Source organism: Puma concolor, chromosome D3 (assembly GCF_028749965.1).
Source record: "Puma concolor isolate L17-30 chromosome D3, mPumCon1.1.hap2, whole genome shotgun sequence".
NCBI lineage: Eukaryota > Metazoa > Chordata > Mammalia > Carnivora > Felidae > Puma > Puma concolor.
The window spans coordinates 23,312,930-23,337,656 of NC_141678.1; the positions used below are offsets into that span (position 1 = coordinate 23,312,930).

The 24,727-nt window shown below is 51.3% G+C and overlaps 1 protein-coding gene across 10 annotated transcripts in view; it reads right to left on the reverse strand.

Moving 5' to 3' along the window:
* Positions 1-832: 832 nt before the first annotated feature.
* NF2 (NF2, moesin-ezrin-radixin like (MERLIN) tumor suppressor) overlaps positions 833-24,727 on the reverse strand; it is an 80,620-nt gene continuing 56,725 nt past the window's right edge. For 6 of the 10 annotated variants that reach the window (XM_086682128.1, XM_086682124.1, XM_086682125.1 and 3 more), the window contains 6 exons: positions 24,547-24,669; positions 23,668-23,885; positions 22,196-22,301; positions 17,990-18,117; positions 15,612-15,777; positions 833-3,751 (listed from right to left, as the gene is read on the reverse strand). In XM_086682128.1, the coding sequence (XP_086538254.1) occupies positions 3,701-3,751; positions 15,612-15,777; positions 17,990-18,117; positions 22,196-22,301; positions 23,668-23,885; positions 24,547-24,669 (792 nt within the window). In that variant the 3' untranslated portion in view covers positions 833-3,700. Of the gene's footprint in view, positions 3,752-14,134; positions 14,194-15,611; positions 15,778-17,989; positions 18,118-22,195; positions 22,302-23,667; positions 23,886-24,546; positions 24,670-24,727 lie in introns of all 10 variants that reach the window. The other 4 variants (XM_086682126.1, XM_086682127.1, XM_086682120.1 and 1 more) reach the window with 2 other exon arrangements.

Here is a 24,727-nt window from a genome sequence, read left to right on the forward strand (position 1 = left end):
TCTAACTTTACAATTTCAAACATATCTTTCCAAAATATATTAAAAAAACTGTATTTACCTCTGACTCCTAGAAATTTTTGCGTATTCTGATAGGTTATTTTCGTGATTGGCCTGTACAATGGAGACCTGAAATGTATTCTGACTCGTGGCAGGCAGCACTGTGGTCCCTGAGAAGTCCTGATAACACATTGTGCCACTGGAATCTTTCATTTTAGGCTGCATGATTTGAGATAGAATTATCCTATAGTAGTTGTGGTCTTAAAGGATTTTTATTGATTGAAAAAATAGAAACAGAACAAAAAAACGTAAGCTCCACAGCAATGCTTCCCAACCCCAAGTGTGAGTCGTGTGGCCCTGTGGCAATAGCTGGCCTCATCTGTCCCACAGCCAGTGCCCAGCGCCCTGTTGGCTCTGCAAGCCCCCCCACCCCACCTTCCAGAGCCCAGAACGGGGACACCTGGAAGCAAGCAGAAGCACCTTGAAGGGTTGCCTGGTCCAGCACCCTAGTTTTCAGGTCTGGAATTGAGGACAGGCAGGGGGTGTGGAGAGTAAACTGGCACTGGGACCCTGTCCAGGGACTGCTCCATGACCCTGAGTGCCCACAGGACAAAGGAAGAGCGTTCCCAGGTGAAGGTAGAGTAAGGGGTGCTGTCATCGGCCTGGAAAAGGTGATCCTTCTATCACCAGTGACACGGGGCCGGAGTTGGGGTGCTGGGCAGTCAGGGAGGGCAGAGGTCCCGTCTCCTCAGAGCCCCCAAGAGTCGGCCCTACCACCCAGCTCAGCTTGCCGCCTCAGTGACTAGGGCATCAAGCAAACCAAGGAAGCCCAAGACACTTTTGACAGCTTAGAATTTTTATTAAAACAATCATTTAAATTACAACAATCCCCGGAATAGAAAATAGCCTTCCATGGTCTGGCCCTGACAGGAGGCAAGACCCAGGCCCCACTGGAACGAGTGAGGTTTGACATCTTTGAAAACGGATGGAGCTTCTCTGGAAGCCCACGAGGGGCTCGCCTGGCCCCAGGGCAGCTGGAAGAGGCTGTCTCCCCACTGAGGTGGACCCTCCGGGGGCTGCAAGGCCCTAGCCCTGTCAGCGAGCAACACTTAGTCACCGTCCTGGTTGTCAGACTCTGGATTTGCTGTTTTGATTTGAAAGAGAAAAGAGGGAGAGAGAAGCTTGTCCCCAAGCTTACAAAACACAGTCACTTAAGAAGTGTTATGTAATGCCATGGGGTATTGTCTAGCGGGGCCTGGTGGGTATATGAATAACTGAGCTGATGTCACAGGTCAGAGCGCTGCTGGGACTGAGGTGGGGCCTCGGTCAGGGCGAACGGTCAGGTCTGTCTGTGTAGACAGAACCGCTAAGGGCCAACACCCTAGCCTTACGGAGTGTCACTAGCTGGGCAGCCCAAGAACCATCAGAAGCACTTGTAATGAAATAATTGTGGCCAGGCCATGCCCTCAGTGGAGGCTTCCTGACTTGATAAGCTCCCATGCCCTAAAAATGTTCACCTGAAAAGAACACAGTCACCTGAGCCTCGGCACAAGTCCCTGAAAACCAAGCTCCTCTTTTATTCTGTTTCCTTCCACTGTGGCGCAGGACTTTTCTAAAGGCCACCATCCTCTCCGCCTACCCGTCTTTGGGAGGTACGCGCCAGCTCCCGCCTCCAAGGAGAGCTGAAGTGTTCCTGGAGGAGCGAGGCTCTGCTGGCCCTCCTGAGTCGGCTCTCGGGCCCGACGGTGCTCCTGCCACAGCTCAGATGCCAGCTGGCTCCCTCGTGGCCACATGGCTCGGCATTTCCCGGACTTGGAACACACACACAGCAGTTAAATAATAAAAAAAAAACAAAGCCCGACAACATTTATATAAACCACCACCATGCTCCTGTGCCCACAGCCACTGTTACAGATTAAATTTACAGGTCAGGAGGAAAGTAACTCGTCATGGAAATTCAGGGATGGGTGGTGTGCCTGGAGAGACAAAGCCTCAACACAAGAGCCAGGCCCTACATTACAGATGCCTTAAGACTCCCCTCACTCTGACCGCATCTCAGGGGAAGAGGCTTTTGAGGGACAGGGAGACATAAGGAAACTCTCTCAGCCACAGCCATCTACACTGAGCATCCAGATGTGGAGTCCCACCCTGTATATCCTAAGGGGTTTGAGTGACACACAGGGCTGGCTTCCTCAGGGCAAGGGGGCCCAAAAGGGGGCTGGCCAGCCCGGGACACTGTTAGGTCAGCCTGAACGTGGAAAAAAGGCAGGATCTCCGTGAGCTTCTAAGTTTCTCAAAACCACATAGGATTGCCAGAGACACCTCTGCTCTCAGGACATCTCCAGGCCCTCACGTGTCCTCACTTAATAAGCCTCTTTTCACTGGTTCTGACTTTATCTCCTGCTCTGCATAACAGCCCCACTGGAAGGATCCGAATGGCTGGCAGGTCACAGCAGCACCACCAAACCATGGAGAAAAGGAAGGGCAAGAAAGTGGCCCCAAACGAAGGAGCATGGTGCTATGGGAGTGGCTCCGTGACCCGCTGCCGCCCGAGTGGAAGGGGGCTGTGCACCAGCAGGTGCAGAGCACCGATGGCGAGTGGACACCTGGCTTGTGCATCTGGCTTGTGCTGGGAGGAGCACACGGGACCCCACATGGCCCAAGGGGGAAAAAAAATAAAGGGCTGTCTGCCCCTAAAGGGCAACACCCAAAGGAGGCCCGGTACAATCAAGGCTTAGGAAGGGCTTGCTGGCATATGGCCCAGGAGGAAAGGTGATTCAGGCAGAACACAGACTGAGGCCACAGTGAGAAGTACTTGTGGGGCCACAGAGTCCCAGCCAGGCTACCAGGTGCTGACTACAGCGTGACTGGGGGGTCCCCCGGTGGCCCGCCACAGGCAGGAGAGACTAAGGCTGAAGGGCGGTGAGAAAGACACGCAGCTCCCGCCTGCCTCTCGAACCCTGGTCTGCGGTGGCAAGAGGAAGGCAGCGAGCGTTCTGTATGGAGCAGATTCCTACTCAGTTCTGCTGGCAGCCGACCCCTCATCACAGCTCCTGCCTAAAGTCTTCCCCTAGTCACAGCTGCCTTTCCCATTCTCCACCAGCTGGCAGCCAGAGCGCAGCCTCGGGCGGGGGGGCGGCGGGCTGAGGACACATCGTGTGGCTTGTCAGGAGCCACAGGCCAGCTCACCGACGATATGTAGCAGGCAGGCTGGCAGGCAGGCCGCTCTGGGCCTGCGCTCGGGTGGGCCACACTTCTTCGCATGCCAGTTCCTCACCAGTGGAGGAGATGAACGTTCTGGAGCCAGGGTGGGGTGGGGGCGGTGGCACCAGGCTCCCTGTCTCCAGGGCTCCTGCACACTTCACTCCCCGGGGCTCGGGAGGTCAGCACTGGACAGTGAGACATAGACCCCAGGGTGCCTTTGACAAAGGAAGTTTGGAACCCCACATTAGATGAGGAAAGACAAATACTTCTTTAAAATGTTTAAAATGAACTAGAACCCCACGAGAGAGCTCTCTGCAGGTCACAGTTCAAGGCAATTGCACATGAAGGGGGCTGGGCTCTCCACTCAGCTGGGAAAAGTTCCAAAGCTCCCATGGAAGCCCCCAGCCAGCCCACCTATGATGACTCCCACGGTGTCTGACCCATCCCTCTGGTGCCGGGAGCAGCAGGTGTGACAGATCCTGGGCTGGCTGGGCACCTGCTAGAGCTCTTCAAAGAAGGCCACTCGGGACTTGGCGCTCTGCAAGGTGAGCTGCAAGGAAGCAGAGAAGAAGTTGAAGGGCGCTGGATTTCTGCTTTTATGACAGGTGCCATCCTGCCTTGGGGACTAACCTCAGGGCTGGTTTGGAGTGGAAGGGAAGGCTGCTCAGATAGATATTCAAGGAGCTGGCGGCCAATCCCAAATAAGTTTCCAGATTTGCCCAAGAACTCAAATTAGGAAGTGACAAATGAGGACATGCCAGGAGGGATGGCTGGTGGACAGAAGCATGTCAGCAGGAAAATGTCATCAACATCATCTTTTCACAGAGGGCAGGAGCTCCCTGGACACTGTAAGAGATTCTCACATTCTCGTCTACGAGAGTGTCTAAGATGCTTCTGTGGGGCTCCGTCTGCGGTGGCGCCAGCCTGGGATGCTCGTCCTCTCCAGGGCTCAGAGGACCGGCTTGGCAACACAAGCCTCAGGCAAGGCAGGCCTGTGTCAGACAAGGAGGAGAGTGTCCCTCCCACTCCTGGCTCCCCAGGTAGCCCTACAGCGGACTTGCCCATGACCTGGCAGCTCACAGGGGGTTTGCATCTACAAGCTGGGAGGCAATGAGCTTTCTGGTTGGGGCTGGTTGGGGCAAGGGGGACAGTCCCCAAGGGGCAGTCCTCTGTCTGGAAACTTAAGGCCTTCCCAGGAAGGATGCTGCCCTAAGAAGCACAGGGCTGGGAAGATGCAGACAGGCAGGATCAGGGGTTGAGCTCTTGGCATGGTAGAAAAGGCACTAGAATCTGTGACCCTCCGGAATTGCTGAACCCTCAGCCCCTGAGACTCTGTAGGCCACTTCCCAGGATCTCCCCAAACAGAAGCATCTGGCACGGACACTTTCCAGCACCTGCTCCCCCTCCGGAAATCACCAGTTTGGGTGAGACTGTGTATTCCACATCCAGCTCCTGGACTTCGTAAAGGAGGGTTTTCAGGGAAGGTGGACACAGAGCACATAGTGTTCATCTTCATATCCCCCAAACCCACTTAGCTTACTGCTTCACACCTAGTAGCAGCTCAAACAATGTTTGTTGAATGAGTAAGATGTAGGCTCTTAAGGAAATGGTGTGATGCATGGGAAAGGCAAGAGCTCCACACGAGGCTAAGAAGGCCCGGACACTAATTCTTTTCCGTCACCAGCTCGCTGTGTGGCCTCAGTGGACACCCTTGACTTCTCTGAGCCTCTTTCTTCTGGAGTTAAACCGTGGAAGTGGGTTGGATGGTCTGGCCCATTCCCTGGACCTCTGGCAGTCTCTAAATCTGAAAAGTCCTTGGTACCATCTTGCCTCTCTAAAGGGTGGGGGAGGGAAGCTCAAAACCGATCCCTTCTCCATCAAACACAGGCGGCGTCAGTGTGCTCAAATGAGACAGCTTGAGAGCTGGCTCTTTAAACCCTGCCAAATCTTGTGGCCTTGAAGTTCCTGACTAACAAGCTGAGTGCAGGGACGTGTCTGGGCTGTCTTCGTCAGTGGAACCAATTTCAGAAGCCCTCTGGAAAGCCCAGCTCTAATGGGAATGGAGAGAGCTTTCATTTCTTTGCTTAAATGGAACTCCCTCTAGAAGGGAGCCAAGTCTGGATGGGTTTCTCCCTAAATGCAGTCAGAGGAGAACGGCTGCGGGTTATGTGCTCTGTGATAATGGGACTCATGATGTTAACCGGGAAAGAAAGAGAACCTAAGAATCACTGAGACAAAATCCTCTTGCTGGAGAGTTTAAATCAAAAGGTGTGAAACCCAATGTCTCCACTTAGATTTCTTCCACGCTCCCAGAGAAGACCTCTGGCTGGCTCCTCGGGGGGACAAGGCACCAACAGGGGACAGGGAGATGCCCACAGCCCTTCCACACACTGAGTCACAGACAGCTCCAGCCAGGCTGCCTGACCTAAAGCCGCTGACCAGTTGGATGGTCCTGGGCAGGTCACTCACTCACTGTGGCCTCAGCTCCCTACAGTGAAGCGGGGCAATGGCACCCCTTCCTCACAGGGGGACACGGAGGGTAAATGGGAAGCACTGCGAAGCAGTCAGCACCATGCCTGATGCTCACGGAGAACCCAACAGCTGTTAGCACCAATCGCAGCATCACATTTCTTCCCCTAACCCCAGCTTTGGCTCCTCTCCTTCCAGTGGGGGCGCAGGGCAGAGTGTAGGCTAGAGGGGGTACAGAAGGCAGGGGCATACACTGTGCTGGCCTTCGTGGCCTTCAAGGCAGGGCGAGAGGATGGCCCCGAGAGGCCTGGCCACTTCCCCAGGCAGGAAGCCCAGGCTGTGGGGGCCTCCGAGAGCCTTCTGCCCATTTGTACAGTGTTGGCTCCAAGAATTCCTGGATCCTCTACCCAAGCTGCGTGCTGGCTGTCCCCTCGAGGTGCCAGGGGAAGGTTTTGGCAGCTCTGGCAGTGCCAGATTCCAGTTATTCAAGCATGTGTTTGTTGGGATGCAAAGCCCTCTTCGGGTGGGCAAGATGCTTCCCTGGATCCCCACCCCACCCCACGCTGCACGACAGGGGCTCAGCCTGACCTCTTATCTCACAAAAGCACAAGTGGTACCCCAGCCCGAGGAAAGGTTTGGAGCAAAGTCAAATACTCTGGCCATGTAGAAGTAGGAAAGCACCACAGACATGTGGCCTCGGCAAGAGGAGAGAGTACCACAATCCTCCATAAGGCACCAGGCTGCTACAGGAACAGGTAGACCCACCAGACAGAGGTGGCTGACGTGACCGTGGACGCTGAGGACACTGGGAGCCTCCCGCTGTGGCCCACAGGCAGATCTGGCTACCACTGCCCCTGCCTTTTACCTTTACTGTGTAATTCCTGGCGGTCCTAATTCCATTAGGGACCCTGCTGTCAGGGGAAATTATTGCACAAGTGCACTGTCTGCGGCTGGAACCCTTCCAGTTCCCACCACGGCCTCTGCCTGCTCCCCCCACTCAGCAGCATCCTTTATCTTAGACATCAAGATGTCCTCCTCTGGAGCCAGCCAGCTCTCCCTGTGCTCGTGCAGGAAAGTGGGTGGGGGAAGCAGGCGGTAAGAGGAGGGTCTGCACTGGGCAAGAACTCAGAAGCCCAGGGGCAGAGGTCAGGAGGGCCCCCGGGGCACCGCCAATAGCATCTGTCAAGCTGCCTTCAACCTGGCTCCTCTCACCTGTGGGATCTGTCACCACCTGCTGTTTCTAGAAAGCTCACTAACTGTCACGTTTACAGTACAGCTACAGGCAGGGGTATTCCTAAGGGAGAAGGGGAAGGCTCAGAGGAAATGGCACAAAGCGAGCCCTTCATAAAACAAACTGGCTCTGTGGGTCTTTGTGTGCTCATGAAAATCAGCTAACAAGTGTCCTGGTTTCCCTGCCGCCCTCCCATGCTTTAAGGTGTACGAACCCGTGTCAGTGTTTGGTCTGCCTTCTTGCTCAGCGACAGGCCCGGCTCTCTGCTCACAGCACAGCAAAGGTGCCATGAAGATGGCCTGACGAAGGCCTCACCTCCTGCAGGTCACACTGTGAGAACTGAAGCCAGTCTCCCCAGTCGCCCCCCCCCCCAAAACCCTGCACTCTGTTTGATGATCGACAATAACCCTCTGTGCCCTCTGGCCCGACTTACCAGGTTGGGGAGGCAGCGCCTCTGGGAACAAAGGGGAATTCCCCGAGGGCACATGGTGTGGGGTCCTACACTGCCATGGGGGGGGGACTACACTGCCATGGCCTATCTCCAAGCTTGTCGGAAAAAAGGTCTCCTCTGAATTTAAGTAGGTGGTGAAGCGGAAAAGCCTGGGACACGGAGAGACAAGGAGGGCCTTGCAGACAATGGCTACATCATTCTGGGACCTGCTGAATCTGGTCCACCTTTCTGATTCCTTCTAAGGACAAACAGCTAGAGCTCTGCCTGGACACGACTAGTGACTGTGTCTGCCACGCACCGCTCAAAACTCACACTGAATCCAGACAAGGGCCAACCCTGGGGCTCCCGGCAGTCCCGCCAGCTCCTTCGGGAAGCCATAAACCACAGAGGCCCTGCACAAAGCCTCCATCCTGCAGTGCTCTTGCCAGTTCCCTAAAGATGACTAAAAGAACATGAAGTTTCCTCACCAGGCACTGGGCTGACCCGCTTCTCTCTTCCAGCTGTCTCTTCACATCTGATTAAAATCAGCCGTGTGAATAATACAGGAGGAATTAAGTTCTCTCTTGACTGAACCGGCTGTTCAAGTCTGTCACTAATCCAATTCCTTTCTGAGGAGACAAACTTCCTTTGCTTTCTCTGCTGCAGATCTATACAGCTTGGTCTTTATCTTACGAGGGGCTCCGATCCACCTGTTGGGCCTGGCCCCTTCATCCTGCCCAGCATCAACAGCCACAAGCTTGGCAGTCACCTCTCCTCCTGCGCATTTGCCCATCAAACTGCCAGTTGTCTGTGACGGCCACCAGGCTGTGAAAGGGCAGGAGAGGGAGCTACTTGGCAGAGCTACACCTCTTCGAGCTATCAACTATGTGTGGTGTGACCACATGGGCACATCCATCCAATCTCAACCAGTTCAGATCCGGGAGACATATCTGTCTCCTTAAAAAGGCAGGAGGCTGGCTCCTCTCAAGCCTACACAGGACCTAACCCAGGCCTGCACACCATACGCAGGTTCAACCGGCTCCTGCTCACTGGGCAAGTGTTTCAGGCAGCCCATCAAGACACAACGATCTGGCACCTGCCCAGTCCTAAGAAATGGCTCCAGGGTCTAGAGACAGCAAGCCTGGAAGGCACCTGTGACAAGCACCAGGCTCCCCAATCCCTCCCGGCTAGGGGCAGTGGGGAATGTGGCCAGCTACAAATGATCCTCCAGCATCATTCTCAAGAGTGCCCCCTGCTGGAAAAAGACAGCACCAGGCTGGCTGCCAACTCTCCTTCCAGCTCTCCTCTAAAAGTCCTTTTGGGGGAATCATTTCCCAAAGTGATGGGAGGGTAACTAAATGTATTCCGGCACAGAGCCTGCAGCAGCAAGGCTGCTTGATTAAGAATGAATTACACTTTCATCAGCACATAGAGAAAATTGATTCACAAGGCCGCATTGTGATAATCTTGTTCCTAAAGCAAAAAGGGGTGGCGTGGGGGTGGGCAGGACACAGAACCACTTGGGCTATCAATGACAAGAGAAAGGAAGCTCTACAATTAAGCTGGGAGAACAAAACTAATCAGAGCGCCAGGATTCCTCCAACTAGTCTCTGGGGGCCTTGCCTCAATCCACTCATCCCGAGGGAGGAGAAAGGAAGGTGGGAGGGGGGCCGTCTAATTCATTTTAAACAATAAGACCCACAGTGCTGAACCCATTTTAGATACTAACCTAATAACTCCAGGCGCTGAGACTGCTTGTCCCATAAAAATGCAGCGGAATTGAAATGCAAGCCCTAAAATCATGTTACACCTCCTTTCCGCCACTACATATCAAAAATGAAGGAGCGGGGGAGGGCACGGATTCAAAAGGACATGCGGATTCTCTGGCGCTGGGATCCACCAGGAGAAAGCCAACTCTGGAGCAGAAAGGTGACAGCCAAATCAGCAGCAGCAAATTCCAACATAATCTTTGGTTTAGGGTGTGATCAACATCCCCCCTTCCAAATCAGAGCCAAGGAGGGGGCAGGCCAGTGAAGGGGGATAGTTGCTGTACACTGGCCAGATTAAGCGCTTCTGCCGTCTTGCTAGTGACGGCTTGCACCCAAATGCCATCTGGTGATGTGTACGGGGAGAGAGCTGTGCGCACACTTATCCCTAAACAGGGGTGGGATGAAAGGCCAAGTCCATCCCAATTAATGAATTCAATTCAGGGAAAGCCCAGAGGGTCTCTTTTGTATATTAATCTTTTAAGGACCTAAAGTAGGAAGATGCCTGGAAACTGGTGTGTGCCTGTGTCTTGAGCTGCCCGTGAGATGCTGGCAGGCGCCTTTGCTACTCCGTCCTTCTACCTGGAAAATGGACTAATCAGTCTGATTCACTTCACTGGGCAGGTAGAGACAAACTCATAGCTACAGAGTTCTCTGAGCACTGAGTACCTTAGCAAAAAGGTGCAGACACGCTGATGTCATTTTCAAATTGCCAATATCAGAAGGGAAATCACAGCAAGGATCATAAGAACAGAACCTCGAGCCCGCAGAATGAGTTTGCATCCCATCTCTTCCCTCCCACTGTTGCAGTAACAAATCAGGTGCCGGAGGAAGGCTGCACTGAAACACATCTTCAGTGCTGAGGGACCAAATGGGATGTTTTATTGCATCAAATAAGGCCCAATAATGTCCCCAGGCACTTCCAAATGGTTGTAAAACATCCTAAGAGGGCAAAGCAGGTTTTGTAGGATCTTCAACGCCTCCCCAAAGGGCAACTGCTTGACTGGGTAAAGTCTCCCAACCAAGAAGAGGAACTAGGTCGTGGTCTTTTGGAAAAGAGGCTGGCAGAATCTTCTATCTAGAGAGCTACCAGAAACAAGCAAGAGAATGGTAAGCCCTCCCCAGTTGATAGGCACCTGGACATCTAGCTGGTGCACGTGTTAAGGTAAGAGTGGCCTTCGGGGATGAGCCCAAGCATCGCATCCAGGAAGAGCAGGCTCCCGGAGACCAGGCTGTGCTTCCCAATGCTTTCGCTGTGCTTCCCACAGAGCAGGGAAGAGTTCGCCATTGCAATCTCTTCCACGTGTTTTCTATCCACACCTGAGTGCTGCTGCTCCTTGCTAATCCTTGCTCCCACCCCACTCCCACCCCCGTTCTTCTCCTCCCCCCTCCTGCCTCTGTCACCCTTCAACAGCAACAAAAGAAAGGTTCTGGAGCTGGGAGCCAGTGCACGCTGCCTTTAAGTCAGGGCAGAGGATGCCGCACCAGACGATGCCCAGTTTGCAAAGCAGGCAGAGCCAACTGCCAGCTCGGGTCCAGTGACCGGGGTCATGGAAGGGCTGAACACATTAACTACACACAAGCATCAGAAACTAACCAGAGCCCTCTTTGAGGCGGGCGACCAGAGGTCACCAGGGAGGCTCTGGCCGTTGGTTTTAATTGTGGGAGAAGCCTTTCACGCATACTCAATCCTGCCCTGTGATTTATCACTTCCCTGGTGTTCTAAGTGTTCTACTTCACTTCGCCAGCCCTGCATCTCCAAGGGGAGTCAGTGCAAATTGAAGATGACATTGGACTTTTATGTCTTCTGGATCCAAGCGGCAGCTAGAGCTTCAGAGAACTGTCAAGGCTACTCATTCCTGTTCCTCCACCAGTGGAAACCACAGCTGGACCTTGATGGCTCAAACCATTTACTAATAAAATAAACTTTCTAAGCTCCACGATCCTCATGCTTTGTCCTCTGTCGATTTCCTTTGAAACCCTGTGCTCCCTTGGAGATCATGGGCACAAAAATGATGACAAGTTTGCTGGCACTCAGACCAGCTCAGGATCGGGGAGTGAAAACTGTCCCCTGAGAGGGGATGAGAGCAAGACCCCGAAATGTACAAGCTCTGGCACTGCATCTTCACCTCCAAAGTGTGCGGCACAGCCGGCCACAGCTCACTTCCTCGGCACTGTGGCTCTGAAGCCCACGGCACCTGTGTCCCCTTCACTCCAGCCTCACTGCCGGACCTCACTCCCTCACTCAAAAGACTCGGAGGCCAGAAGTATGTGTTGCTGTCGCTCCCCCTGAGAATGAAATGAATCTAGGTTCTTAAGAGCGACTCTTGACAACTAGGTGCCACTCTGAATCACATGCAAATGCCAAACCAGCTGCACTGATTATCAATGGCAGGGTGGGGGCGGGGGGGGGGGGGCGAAGTGGAAATGTGGGCAGTTAAGATTGGCAGGAGGAACAAAATATACCCTTGCAAACTCAAATCGGATAGCAAAAGAACCAGTGATGTTAATTCTGGCTTCTTCAAAGTTTTTACCTCCAAACTCATGGAAACTCTTTGCTGAGCTCTTCCTGTGTAAAAGAGGTGTTACCTCTTTTAATCCTCCTAACGATCCTGGGGGTTAAGAACTGTTTTGTTCACTTTTTACAGGTGAGGACACTGGGCATTAAGAGAAAGTAAGAGTTACAGAGAAAACGAGTGGCAGAGTAGTGGTAACCTCGGTTAGCCAGACGGGACAGCCTCTTGGCATTCCCAAGGGAACATTATAACTAAGCCCTGAACCCAAGGGTAATCCCTGGAATTAGCTTAAGTGAGAGTACTGCGGAGAGGACACTGGGACCTCACAGTGAGGCAGGAAAGTACTGAAGGTGAGAAGAAGGAACATGCCTGCGTTGTGGGAGGTAGGTAGAACCATTCTTTTCTTGAAGAAATCTATGATCAGAAAACATTAAAAACAAAACAAAAATCAATGCAGCCTGGTTTGAACCAAGATTAATGGGCTCTCAGGACACTGGAAGCTCTCCAGGTCACCACCAGTCTCTGCATTTCTCGTCCTAGACTTTGTAGATGGAGCTCTGACCTTCACACTCTAGGTGCCCAAACTTCCAAAGCCCACAGTGGTGTTTCTCTTTACTAGGCTTACTTTGGCCCAGACTACAGTAGGCACAGCCCCAGGGCTACCCCAGCACAGGCAGGTGGCTACTCGTCATGCTTAGTCACTAGCCCCAGGGACCAGCAAAGTCCAGAAAATGGAAAGAGAATCAAACGTGAAGTGTAGCAAAAACTGCCACTATTTAATCTAGTAATGCTGAGATAAGTCCAGCTATTATTAAAAGCCGAGCCCATTCTTCTGTTAACCCTCGAGTAATCAGAATTCTTGATTAACTGGAATCTGGCAGCCTGCTTTGAAAACAAGTTCACATCAAGACATTAAAAAAAAAAAAAAAAAAAAAAAAAAAAAAAAAAAAAGACTTCTGTAAATGTCCTCGGAGCAGTACAAATCTGACTGCAAATCAAACCTCATTTGTCTATAATAAGAGCTCAGTGAGAACTGGCGGTCAAAATCAGGTCCCTGAAGAATCGAAACATTCTGAATCATTACAGAAAAAAGACAGATGAAATCGTATCAAGGTGGAATGGTATGGTCATATGCAGGAATGCCTGACAGCACAGGCTGACACAAAAAGGGATTTTTCTGCTGGACCCTGTGCTAGTCACAAAGTCCAGGAAACCAAAGCGGATCCACCCCAGGGTCCTCTGGGCACCGTGGGGTCACCACTTGGACAGATGATCCCCCTGGCCTGCCCAACTCCAGCGTTGGTCATACTGCCCTGCTCAGAGCACGCGCTGCTTGGTGTCAGGGCGTTTGATGCCAATGTGTGGTATGAAAGCTGAAGAAATAGGAGCCCGCTAAATGAAAGTGTCACACACAAATTGAGGTTCATGCTATGGGCTCTTGGAACCACTGACAGACAGAATCCATCTTATAATGAGATCCATCTGGGACTTTAGTAGCTAACCTCTCTTGCTTGGATAACAACCACAAATAAGGTCTATCTTATGCCAGATCTCACTTTTTGGTAGAAAGCTTCCAGTGAGCTTATTTTATTCTAACAGCAGAAACTGTGGCGAGGACACCAAAGGACACATCCTACGCGACTGTCAGGTGTTGGTGGGCCCACTGGCTGGCGTACCGCTGGGGATTAGGTAAGGAGCAGAGGCAGGATGTTATGTTATTACCGGGCATAATAAATTCTCCCTGCTGCCGAGGCATGTTGGGAGGATGATGAACTATCGCAGAAGGAAAGGAGCAATCATTCCATTAATTCACTCAACAACCACTGACTGCTCATCTATTGGGTGCCAGCGACTGTCCCAATGTGAGTTCATGCTGACCACAACTCTGCCCCAGGCTGTGGAGGAGCTGAGCAGAGACAGTCTTCACAGCACCGACAGACAGATAGATGGTCCACTTAGATGGGCTACAGATCAGACCGCTGTACTGTTGGTTTGCTTGACTTGGAAAGAAAGTGGATGTGTACAGAAAGGGGAGGCTCTAAAGGCAAATGAGTGAGTGAGGACAGCCCCTTCATTCCGCGACCAGGTATGACCATGGGTCTTCAGAAGCTGTCACCACATGAAAGGTCTTGATCTTGAGTTAAAGACACCCAGATCTATCCCATTTCCATGCTAGAGCTATTTATCTAAGGACTATGCCACTGAGACAAAGGATTTTAGACAGACCTCACTGGACGAGAAGCCATGACCATCCCCAGCCCAACGATGACACAAAATGTGATGGACAGCTGGTCCTACAGCCCCATGACATGCTCTTCAGAACGAGGCAGCCTTCTGAACCCCCGGAGGTTGGTCTGGCCCCACAGGGCGGACGCCTGCTCTCAGACTCAAAGCATGCTGCGGCCAGTACCCAGTGCCACCTGCCCTCGGGAGGGCTCGGCATGGCCCAGGGACAGAGACAGGCAAGCTCATGCATGGGTTAGTATCACAGAGGGTAGTACCATCACCACATAAAGAGTACCTGGGATAACCTACTTTGAGGGCTCAAATGCAGATAGGTCTTCTGCCTTGGGCTTGAGGCTAAACCAGCAAAATAAAATGAAGAAAAACAAAAACATACCCTGTGATATCAACAAATGCCACATGTGCCATTTGCAAAATGCTCAGACAGGCCTGAAATGGTGACAAGTGACTTCATTTGTTTGTTTTTATGGCCTGGAAACAGGTCCCTCCGGCTTTCCTGAGGGCCTGGCTCACGGCAGCAACAGCAAAGACGAGACCTTTCAGTGTGCCCAGATGAGGAGCCTGGGGACAGGAGCGGGGGGTTGGGGGTGGGGTGCCTGAGGAAGCTCCTTCGAGGGCTGACTGGCTCCCTGGCCCAGTCATCATTTTACCTCTCGGCTCACTGGCTGAGGCCTCACTTTAGTTCCCCTTTCACTAACTGTTCAATAATTTAGTTTTGGAAGTGAAACCCAGTAAATAACGGAAGCCAGAGGGAAGAAGAATGTGGAATGGGGAAAGGCCTTTCCTTTTCAGCTATGCTATTAAGAGGAATTCTCTACCCGGTGCCAATACTAACTGGAGTACAGAGAAGGAATTTGAGGCTCCCAACTGTACCCATTAGCACTGGCAAGTAGCTATAGAACCCTTGGAGTTTTCAGATGCAGCTTAACTACTGAAAACAGATATTCCTTAACCTGGAGACCACTCTAAAGAATAAGGTAAAGAGTAAAAAATTAAACTTAGGTAAACCATCATGATCTAAACTCAATGAACAGTCTCATCTTAATGACACCTCTTTTACAGGTATTAGCCTGACCCTGGGCTATAAGTCAGGAACAAACCAGCAGGAGGGGCCGTTTGTGCTTTGTCCGAGAGAGAAGCACACTCTTGGGCTGATATTTATGGAATTTAACCTTCTCTAAAACCTGAACGCTCAAAATATCAGTAGAGAACAATTTGAAACTGATAGCAACATAAATGAAGTTTCATCTTTTAAAACATTAAGGTTCTTCTAGACACTTCCTTTTAAGTATGAAAAACGTTAAAAATTCAGAATTTGGTTTCTTTAAAGTAAGAACAGGATTTTTTAAATAGTTCTTGCCACTTAATAACCCAAAAAGACTAGAGGGAGAGTCCATTCTCAAAAGCCTCTGTTTCATTTTGCTTTCTCATGAAGTAAGGCAGCTCCCTGGGCAGAACTCCCCTTGGCTTAAAAGACAGAATCGCTTTACTGCTAAATGATGGATCAAAACCTGTCTCGTAACAGTGATTCATTTCATCAGAGCTTTTAACACAGGCTCCCCTTCCATCAAGCCAATGGGTTCACAGTCACTGGCGGATTAAATTCCCTTTCTGGCGTGAGTTAAAAAATTTCCTCAACTAAGTATGTATAAAAAATGATAACAGTCTAATGACTTGGCTACTCAGGAAACCAGATGCCAACCTCCATTTCATTAATGACTGTCCTGATCAGTGAAAGACGGGAGACTCGGTACCTTTTTGATGGTGTTGTGCTTGCTGCTGGTGCCACCCCGGTCAGAGTTCTCGTTGTGCAGAATGTCCAAGGCTGTCTCCCTCTCTTTGAGTTTCAAGGCCTCAATCTCAGTCTTGAGTTCATTGAGCTGCTCCTGTAAATGCTTGCTCTTCTCCATGTATTCCACTCTGCCAGCAAGAGGACATGGTGTATCATGGCTTTGGCAACAGTGAGACATGGGATCTAGGGTCTGCAGCCTGGATGGAGTTCATCACATCTCTGCTCAGACACTCCCAGGCCGTGGGAGCCTGGGCCAATCGCTAAATAGGTCTGAATCTGTTTCCTTGGCCATGAGGTTGGGCTAATGATCACAGGGCTGTGGTCAGAATTAAGCAAAATAAAGGGTAGGAAAGCCCTCTGGTAAACTCTCTGAAAGCGCTCTACAAATACCAGTTACAGTAGATAGTTTTTAATTCCGCACAAGCAACAACACATGAATCAAGACTCCTGACATCCAAAACAATCTCCTCGTCTTGGCCCTTCTTGGTTAAGTGATTCTATTCAAGTGACCTCTTCTGCTAGGCCGTGGCCACATCCCTACTTGTTTTGGGACATCATCTCCTAAACAGAATGGAAGCTTGCTCGGCCAATATCAGGAAGAAAAAGATTCCCACCACCACCTGCAGGTAGATACACTGTATCTACAATGGTGAAAATCTGGAAATCATTCTCAAAGTGTCCAACTATAATGTCATGGCCAGGCAAATCATGCAATATAAATGCTAATTCTGTAGTGATTCCCATGGCTAGTATATGGAGTCTGTCATGTGATGGTAATGTCACATGCATGGGTGATAAGAAAATACAAACTATAAAAAAGCAGAACACGGAACAGGATGTAGCCTCTCCCTGATCACAACCACGAAATGCTTACTATGCCTGGTCAATGGAGAAAGACTTGAAGATGAACTTGGACAGCAGATACCACGGAGAGGCTCGTGGTTGCTCACCCCGAGCTCCAAAGAGGCACTGTCCCGAGACAGTTCTTCCAAGGATACTGTACAAGGTGAAAGCACATACCCTCAGATGGGCTTGGAGCTGAATCCCGGTTCTGTCCCTCATCAGCTGTGCGATGCTGGGTGAGTTCGTTAAACACTCCAGATCTGTGTTCTCATTTATAAATGGCACACTAAAACCTACCTCTGATGTTTGAGGCTAGTTAGTGGGAATGAAATGAGACAAAGCTAAAAAGCCCAGACATGGGGCACCTGAGGGGCTCAGTTGGTTAAGCATACGACTTCGGCTCAGGTCATGATCTTGCGGTTCATGAGTTCGAGCCCTCCATCAGGCTCTGTACTGATAGCTCAGAGCCTGGAGCCTGCTTCGGGTTCTTTGCCTCCTTCTCTCTCTGCCCCTCCCTGGCTCATGCTCTGTCTCTCTCTCAAAAATAAATAAACATTAAAAAGACCCAGGGGGGCACCTGGTGGTTTAGTTGGTTAAGTGTGGGATTTCAACTCAGGTCATGATCTCACAGTTTCTGAGTTCAAGCTCTGCATTGGGCTCTGTGCTGACAGCTCAGAGCCTGGAGGCTGCTTCAGATTCTGTGTCTCCCCTTGTCTCTGCCCTTTCCCCACTTGCACTCTGTCTCTGTCTCTCTCTCCCTCTCTCTCTCTCTCAAAAATAAACAAACATTAAAAAAAAAAAAAAAAAAAAAAAAAAGACTGGACACTGATGCACCCAACACCCAGCAGCTTTTGTGATGGTTCTCCAGTAAGCTGTGGCCTGAGTGGCCAATTGATCTGTGGTTGGGAATCTGGGGGAACCTCAGTTAGATTTCTACTTTCCACCTCAGCTCCACTTCCACCAACCATGACAGCAGAAGCTGTTGTGAACAGGGCATGTGGGGGTTCAGCTCAGGGCTGCCCTGGACAGCAGGGCCAGCCTGACCTGGACGTTTGCCTTCCTCGGCCTCGAGCCCGAGTTTCTTCTCTGACCCTTGTCCTAGACATGGGAAGTGCCACAGATCTCGGCCGCCAGAGGACACAACTAGGAAGCATGTTCTGTTACTGTGTTAGAACACTATCATGTGCTCTATCGCCACGTGAACAGCAGTCTGACTGACTCAGAGTTCCCGGAAAACCAGTCTGAGACTGTAGGTGAGGTTTTGAGCCCTGTAAACTCCAGGTCACCAATCAAGTATCATTGTTATCCTGGAAGACTGGACGCTGGTGTGACGTCCTTCAGTTCTGATGAGGAAATTCTTCCTCCAGAGGATGGGAACAGAGCAAATCCTGCAGGGGCTAGTGACAGATGCTTGTGATAACCCTCCACTTTTCCCAAGCTCAGATGGCCCCACTCTAGCTCACTGGCTGGGGGCATGGAAGTCAGGAAACTACGTACTTTTCTTTCTCTATCTCCATGGAAAGCCGCTTCATGTCAGTATCCTTGAAGTCGAAAGACAGGCTGTCACCAATGAGGTTGAAGCTTGGCATGTCAGGAGGCAATGGCGCTGGAATTGGGTTCATGGGCTATGAATGAGAAATGTCTGGTTAGGAGGTTCGGGTTCTATGGGAACAGGGGGCACTGCTGTGTTAACCACTGATCCTCCAGCAGCCACAGAAATGGGCACACAGCTCAGGCCCTGCCTCCCAGCACCACCATGGCCTCATGTTACCCCAGTCTCTCCTGTTCCCCATCTACCCACACTGGCTACTCCCAGGTGACTGGCCCCAAAGACTACAAATCCAGACAAATCATTCCTCTTCCCTCGAACCTTTGCCAGCTTTTCACGCTCAGCCAAATTAAACACTACTCCCACTCACTTCTTTGTTGAGGAAGCCCTCAAGCCCCAGGCTAGGAGCTGGAGATGCAGAGAACAAGACAGGGTCCCTGGCTCTGAGCAGCTGACAGTATTGTTCAGTAAACAAAGGTGCTTACAGATCATCCCGGTTAAGTAAGGTAGACACTACAGCCAGGGATTGAACAGAGGCCGGGGAGCTGGAGAAGGTATGCTATGTTGGCAGCAGAGGATATGACAGAGGAAAAGACATGCCAGGCAAGAGGCACGGCACTGGGCAGGGCAGAGCATGCTTGGCGAGAAAGCCGAGGGTCTGCGGCACCGGTGTGGTGAGGTGGGTGGGGGGCCGGGACTAGACCATAGAGGGCTGCCCTGCATGCTGAGGGTTTGGATTTGGAAGACAGAGCCAGAGCAGGGCTTGAAGCAGACGGCAAAGCAATTAGATTTGAGGACTTTCTCATCCCAGAACAAAGGGTCATCTCAAATATGGCCCCGATCTACTTCTCCCGTGTTTCCTACTGTTTGCCCTATTGGATCGTGAACATCACTGTTTCTGCTCCTTTGCTTAAACTATTCCTTTTGCTACACGCCACCTCACTTTCAAGGCCCTTCTCAAATACTAGGATTTCTCACCAAAGCCTTTCTAGATCCCTCTCGGCCAGATGGCAACTCTTTTCTTTGCTATACATGGTGCTTCTGGTTCTGTGGTGGCACTTCCCTAACTCCACCCTGTAAAAAATCCCTTTTGGCTGCGTCTTCTTCTTTTACTGTTGGCAAGTTTCCTAAGGGCAGGATCTGCCTCTCTTTCACCCTTGGATCCTTGGCTGAGTCTGGGACAGCGTCTGGGAAAGAGCAGAGGCCCAGAGCGCTCATCTGAGACGATGACAGGCTTGAGGCAGACTGTCTGCGTGGGTGTTGAAGGTGGTGCTGAGAGGGGGCTTCTGGGGTACTAGAACGTTCTGTTTTCTGATTTGGGTGCTGGGTGCATTGGTGTGTTGAGTTTGCGAGAATGCATCAAGCTGTACAGTTATAATTTGGGGCACTTCCCTGTATGGATGTTATACCTCATCAAAATCTCCAAAAAGACGGGCGCTGAGTGCTGCACTGTGGGTGAGAACAGACACTGGGACAACCTCTGTGGAAAGCATCTCGATGGAAAACCTGACCCCACGGTTCTATTTGACAATTTATTCTACCAGTACATTCACCGTATGTGCGAAGATTTATGCTCAGGGATATTTTCTGCAGTTTTGTTCACAACTGCAGATGAAAACAAACTAAATACCCATCCATAGGGGACTGCTTAGATGAATTACAATCCATCCATACCATGAAATATGAGTAAAAGGCTGATATGAACGAGCTCCTCCAGGACTTATTTATTTACTGTTTGAAGAGCACATGAAGTTTGCTCCAGTGTCTTTCTTTCCTTCCTTCCTTCCTTCCTTCCTTCCTTCCTTCCTTCCTTCCTTCCTTCCTTCCTTCCTTCCCCCTTCCTTCATTCCTCCCTCCCTTCCTTCCTTCCTCCTTTCCTCCCTTCCTTCCTCCCTCCCTCCTTTCCTTCCTTCCTCTTTCCTTCCTTCCTCCTCCTTTCCTTCCTTTCTTCCTTCCTTCCTCCCTCCCTATCCTTCCTTCCTTCCTTCCTTCCTTCCTTCCTTCCCTCCCTCCCTCCCTCCCTCCCTCCCTTTGTTTCTACCTACCTACATACCTACCTACCCATCTATTTTTAGACCAAGAGTTGCATGCTCTACCTACTGAGCTAGCCAGGCTACCCCATTCCAGTATATATTTTAAAATCACTTGTATCTCAGGTGCCCAGCCCAGATGAGCCCTCAGATGACTCCAGTCCTGGCTGCTGTCTGCGACTGCCTCAGAGATTCTGAGGAAGGACCATCAGCCCAAGCCATGCACCAAGCCATGAGAGAGAATAACAAATGGCTGTTTTGAGCTATATGGCTGGCTTGGGGGGTGGCCTGTCACATAGTAATAGATAACCAGAACAGATGACAATAGGAAACCGCTCACGTTTCCCTCCACCTCAAACCCTGGGCAGCTTACGCCGCTGTGCCCTGTGTGCCTCCTGGCTGCATGCCTTGTGAGTGTGCAGTGCACACACTGTGCCATGTGCACATCTGTGCACCGGCTGCGAATACCCTACAGTCTCTTTCTCGCCTGGCTAGCTCCTCCTTAGCCTTTGAGAGCCAGCTCAGGCACGATCCTATGCCTCTCCTGCCCCTACAAGCTGGGCTATGTTCCCCTCCAGGCCTCTGTGCACCCTGTCTGTATACAGACTCTGCATCTGACTGGCATTATTATTTTTTTTAAGTTTATTTATTTACTTGGGAGAGACAGAGGCAGTGTGAGTAGGGGAAGGGCAGAGAGATAGAGAAAGGGAGAGAAAGAACCCCAAGCAAGCTCCATGCTAACAGTGCAGAGCCCAGTGCGGGGCATGAACCCACAAAACTGTGAGATAGTGACCTGAGCTGAAACCAAGAGTTGGACACTTAATCAACTGAACTATCCAGGTGCCTGGTATTATATGGAACAGAACAGTTTGCTGAACTGAATGCACAGAGGAAGGGAAGGGAAGAGGCTTGTCTACTCATGGTGTGACCCTGTTTATTTATTTTTTTATTTTATTTTATTTTTTTAATTTTTTTTAACGTTTTTATTTATTTTTGAGACAGAGAGAGACAGAGAATGAACAGAGAGAGAGGGAGACACAGAATCAGAAGCAGGCTCCAGGCTCTGAGCCATCAGCCCAGAGCCCGACGCGGGGCTCGAACTCATGGACCATGAGATCGTGACCTGAGCTGAAGTCGGACGCTCAACCGACTGAGCCACCCAGGCGCCCCGGTGTGACCCTGTTTAATTGAAGTCTGCCTCCTTGTCCCAAAATTGAGTTTGGAAAATGGTTCTTACATGGCTATAGTTTACCCTGAGGTATACAGTACCCCTGCCCAGAACTGCAATGATGGTATACATTACACAAAGGTAGTTGAAGATTACATTCAGCTTGGCATCAAGAAGCTACCGTCTCACGTGCCTGGGTGGCATCTGTCTACAGCCCAGGTCATGATCTCACAGGTTGTGAGTTCAAGTCCCACATCGGGTGAGCTCGAGCCCCACTTCAGGTGAGCTCGTGCCCCACTTCGGGTGAACATGAGCCTCACTTTAGGTAAAACATAAGTGCCAAGTGAGCCCCACTTCTCTCTCTCTCTGCCCCTTGCTCACTTGCAACCTCGCTCTCTCAAAAAAAAAAAAAAGAAGAAGAAGAAGAAAAAGAAGCAGCAGCAGCAGCAGCAGCTATCATCTCTTAAAAATAATTTGGGACTATATTACTTAGAATAAGAAAAACATGGGTGCCTGGGTGGCTCAGTTGGTTAAGCATCCAACTTCGGTTCAGGTCATGATCTCACGGTTCATGAGTTCAAGCCCCAGGTTGGGCTCTGTGCTGACAGCTTAGAGCCTGGAGCCTGCCTCAGATTCTATCTCCCTCTCTCTCTCTGCCCCTCCCCTGCTTTTGTTCATTCTCTCTCAGAAATAATAAATGGGTAAACTTAAAAAAAAAAAGACAAAGAAAAACATTTCAGAGCTAGGAAAGGCCCCATTGCCTGCTATCCAGGCAACCAGAGAGGTGACCAGTCCAAGGCCAATGGCAGACCAGGCATTCTGCCCCTTCCCCAGCTGCAGGCCCTCTGCATCATTCATTCTGCTGTGGCACCACCAGCGGAACTGAAGGGCTGGAGGGAAGAGAAAGCTACAAGGTCTGAAGCAGCTGCAGGCTGGCAGCTCCCAGCCCGGCTCACCGGGTATGTGGGCTTGGTGGTGATTTCCAGGAGTTTTTGCTTGGCTCTTCGCTCTGCCTCGCGGGCTTCCTGCAGGTCCTGCTTCAGCTGATCTGCCTCCTTGGCCCTGCAAGGAAAGGAGGAGATGTCAGGTCCATGAAGGTGACAGGTAGAAGAAAGACAGCCCTCTTCCCCACAGTCCCCCTGGAGAGGAGGGACCTGAGTTAACCCTGATGATGGCACCAGATCAGGCAAACAAGGCCAGTGGTGGGGGGTGGACACTGACATGAACATCAGAACTTCCAAAGCAAGGATAACATTCCTGAGTACTGTTCACTGCAATGGTAAATCTAAATGGGAAGGGCAGGGAAGCTGCTGGGAAGGAGTCAAGTTCAAACCTTTGCAATGGGTAGAGGGAGAGGAGGGGGGAGGGGCCAACAGCTTCCTCTGCTTAACTTGTGGGTGAGAGTGAGCTAGGCAAAGGTACAGTGCATGAATCAAAGATCTTATATCGGATCACGAAGGACAGGATGAGAAAGAATCGATTCTTCACAGCCCCCGAGGAAAACGACTGCAGGCCCAGGGCCAACCTCAGGCAAGATGAGCAGCAACGCTGAGGTCTTCGTGCCTCACCCTGCAAGACACAGGACCCAGGGACCAGGCCCAACATCGGTCTTGGGGGAAGTGACCCACACACAGAAAGAAAGGGGCCTGAGACAGGGCAGGAAACAAAGATCCATATTCCCAGAACAACATGCAGAAAGCGGAGAGGAAACCGTAGTGAATGCACCTTGTAGCAAAAAGCCAAATTCAAGTGTTCTAGGTCAATAGAGCCAAATGCTGTGGGGAATGTGCCAGTGTTTATCTGAAGGCTGCAGGACCAGAACAATCCAGAGGCTAGAATACTCTTTGAAAAGTGGAGACTACAGTTCCATCCTTCAACCTGGTCATGAGCTGGCGCATCCTGGCCACAGACAGGATCCTGGCCCTCCCCTCCTATCTGCCTCAGGAGCCTTAGCACCAAGAATGGCTGAAGGGAAGTGGGTTCCTCATTACCACGTTAAAGGTAAATAGCTGCTCTCTCCCCACATGTCCCCTAAATGAAAAGGGAAAAGAACCACATTTTTTAAAATTAAGAAGAGCCTCCTTACAGCTCCTCAGCTAAAAGCGGTCTGCAGACGTGCTTGATGGCATTCCTGCAAACATGGCTATCAGAGGGACGGCGGTTTATCACAGACACAAGCATGACCAGAGGTCCACTCGACTAGAGAACCGTGTTCCTGAGCCCTTCCACTAACCCCAGCCCCCAAAGCCCACACCGGCTTAAGTACCAGTCCTCACCAACCTGTCAAGGGAGGAGCCTCCCCCCACCCCACCATCCTAGAAGTTGAAGCAGCTTGTGGACAAGTGCGGTCAAGCTCTGCCTCAGGGCCAGGTTACGACTGAACAGCCCCTCGCCTGGGCCCCAGTGCCCTGGACTCCCCACCTCTAACCTCCTCTCCGATTCCTCAGCCATCTTCAGCGCCAGCACCTCAGCCTCCAGCACCTTCTGCTCCATCAGGCGCTTCTCTTCCTCCGTCCGAATGGCTGTGGCCTTGATGCGCTGCATTTCCTGTTCGGCCTCCGCGGCCTTCTGTGCCAGGAGTTTTGCCTCCTCCTCAGTGATTTGGGCCTTTTCCGCCAACAGGTCAGCCGTTTCCTCGGACCGCATCTGGAGAGAAGGGTGCTATCAGCTGGGATGGGAATCGATCACATGCCTGTCATCCCTCCCAGATGTGGCCTCAGAAATTCAGGTCAGCAGGAACCAGAGCGTCAGACTCCCCGGGGCCCTGCCACTGAATGCCCCATCAGATGACACTTTGGCAAGGGCCAGACGGCCACACCCTCAACTTTTCAGAAAGTCCCACCCATGGGGAACAACAAGAAAGCACCTTTTTGAGTACCACTTGAGCCAAGGCTTTTCCCTTTAAATGCGTGGTTCAAACCAGTGGGAGACAGGTAACAATGTTTTTGATTGTCACAAATCAAGGGTAAGGTGGTGCTAGTGGCATCTAGTGGGTAGGGGTCAGGGACACTGCTAACCATCCTATGAGGCACAGGACAACTTTCATCACAGAGGGTGATCTGACCCCCAGGCAGGCAGAGAGGCCCTGCTTTAAAGGCACCCCGGGGAAAGTGGGGCTTGGCCACACATGATCTCCTGCCAACATGGGTGGAAAGAAAAGGCACCGTTTTTGTTTTTGTTTTTGTTTTTAGCTGAAATGTCAAAGCAAATGTTACTTATCTGTGGTCCTCAGGAGGCCTACCTAATTCCCAAAACCCAAGGGAATCCCCGTGTAGCCTCCTGGGACCCAGACTCCCCCAGAAATCACCAGTGCTTCGTTGGCCATTGTTGCTTCTTCTTTCATCTGCAGCAGCCTCCTCTCCAACTCATCCCTTGTGCGCTCAGCCTCCTCCCTCATCTGCTTCTCTCGAGCAAGGCGCTGCCGCTCCATCTGGGGTGGGGGGGGGGGGAACGAGAGTCATGGGGCTCACGACCTACACTGCCACAAG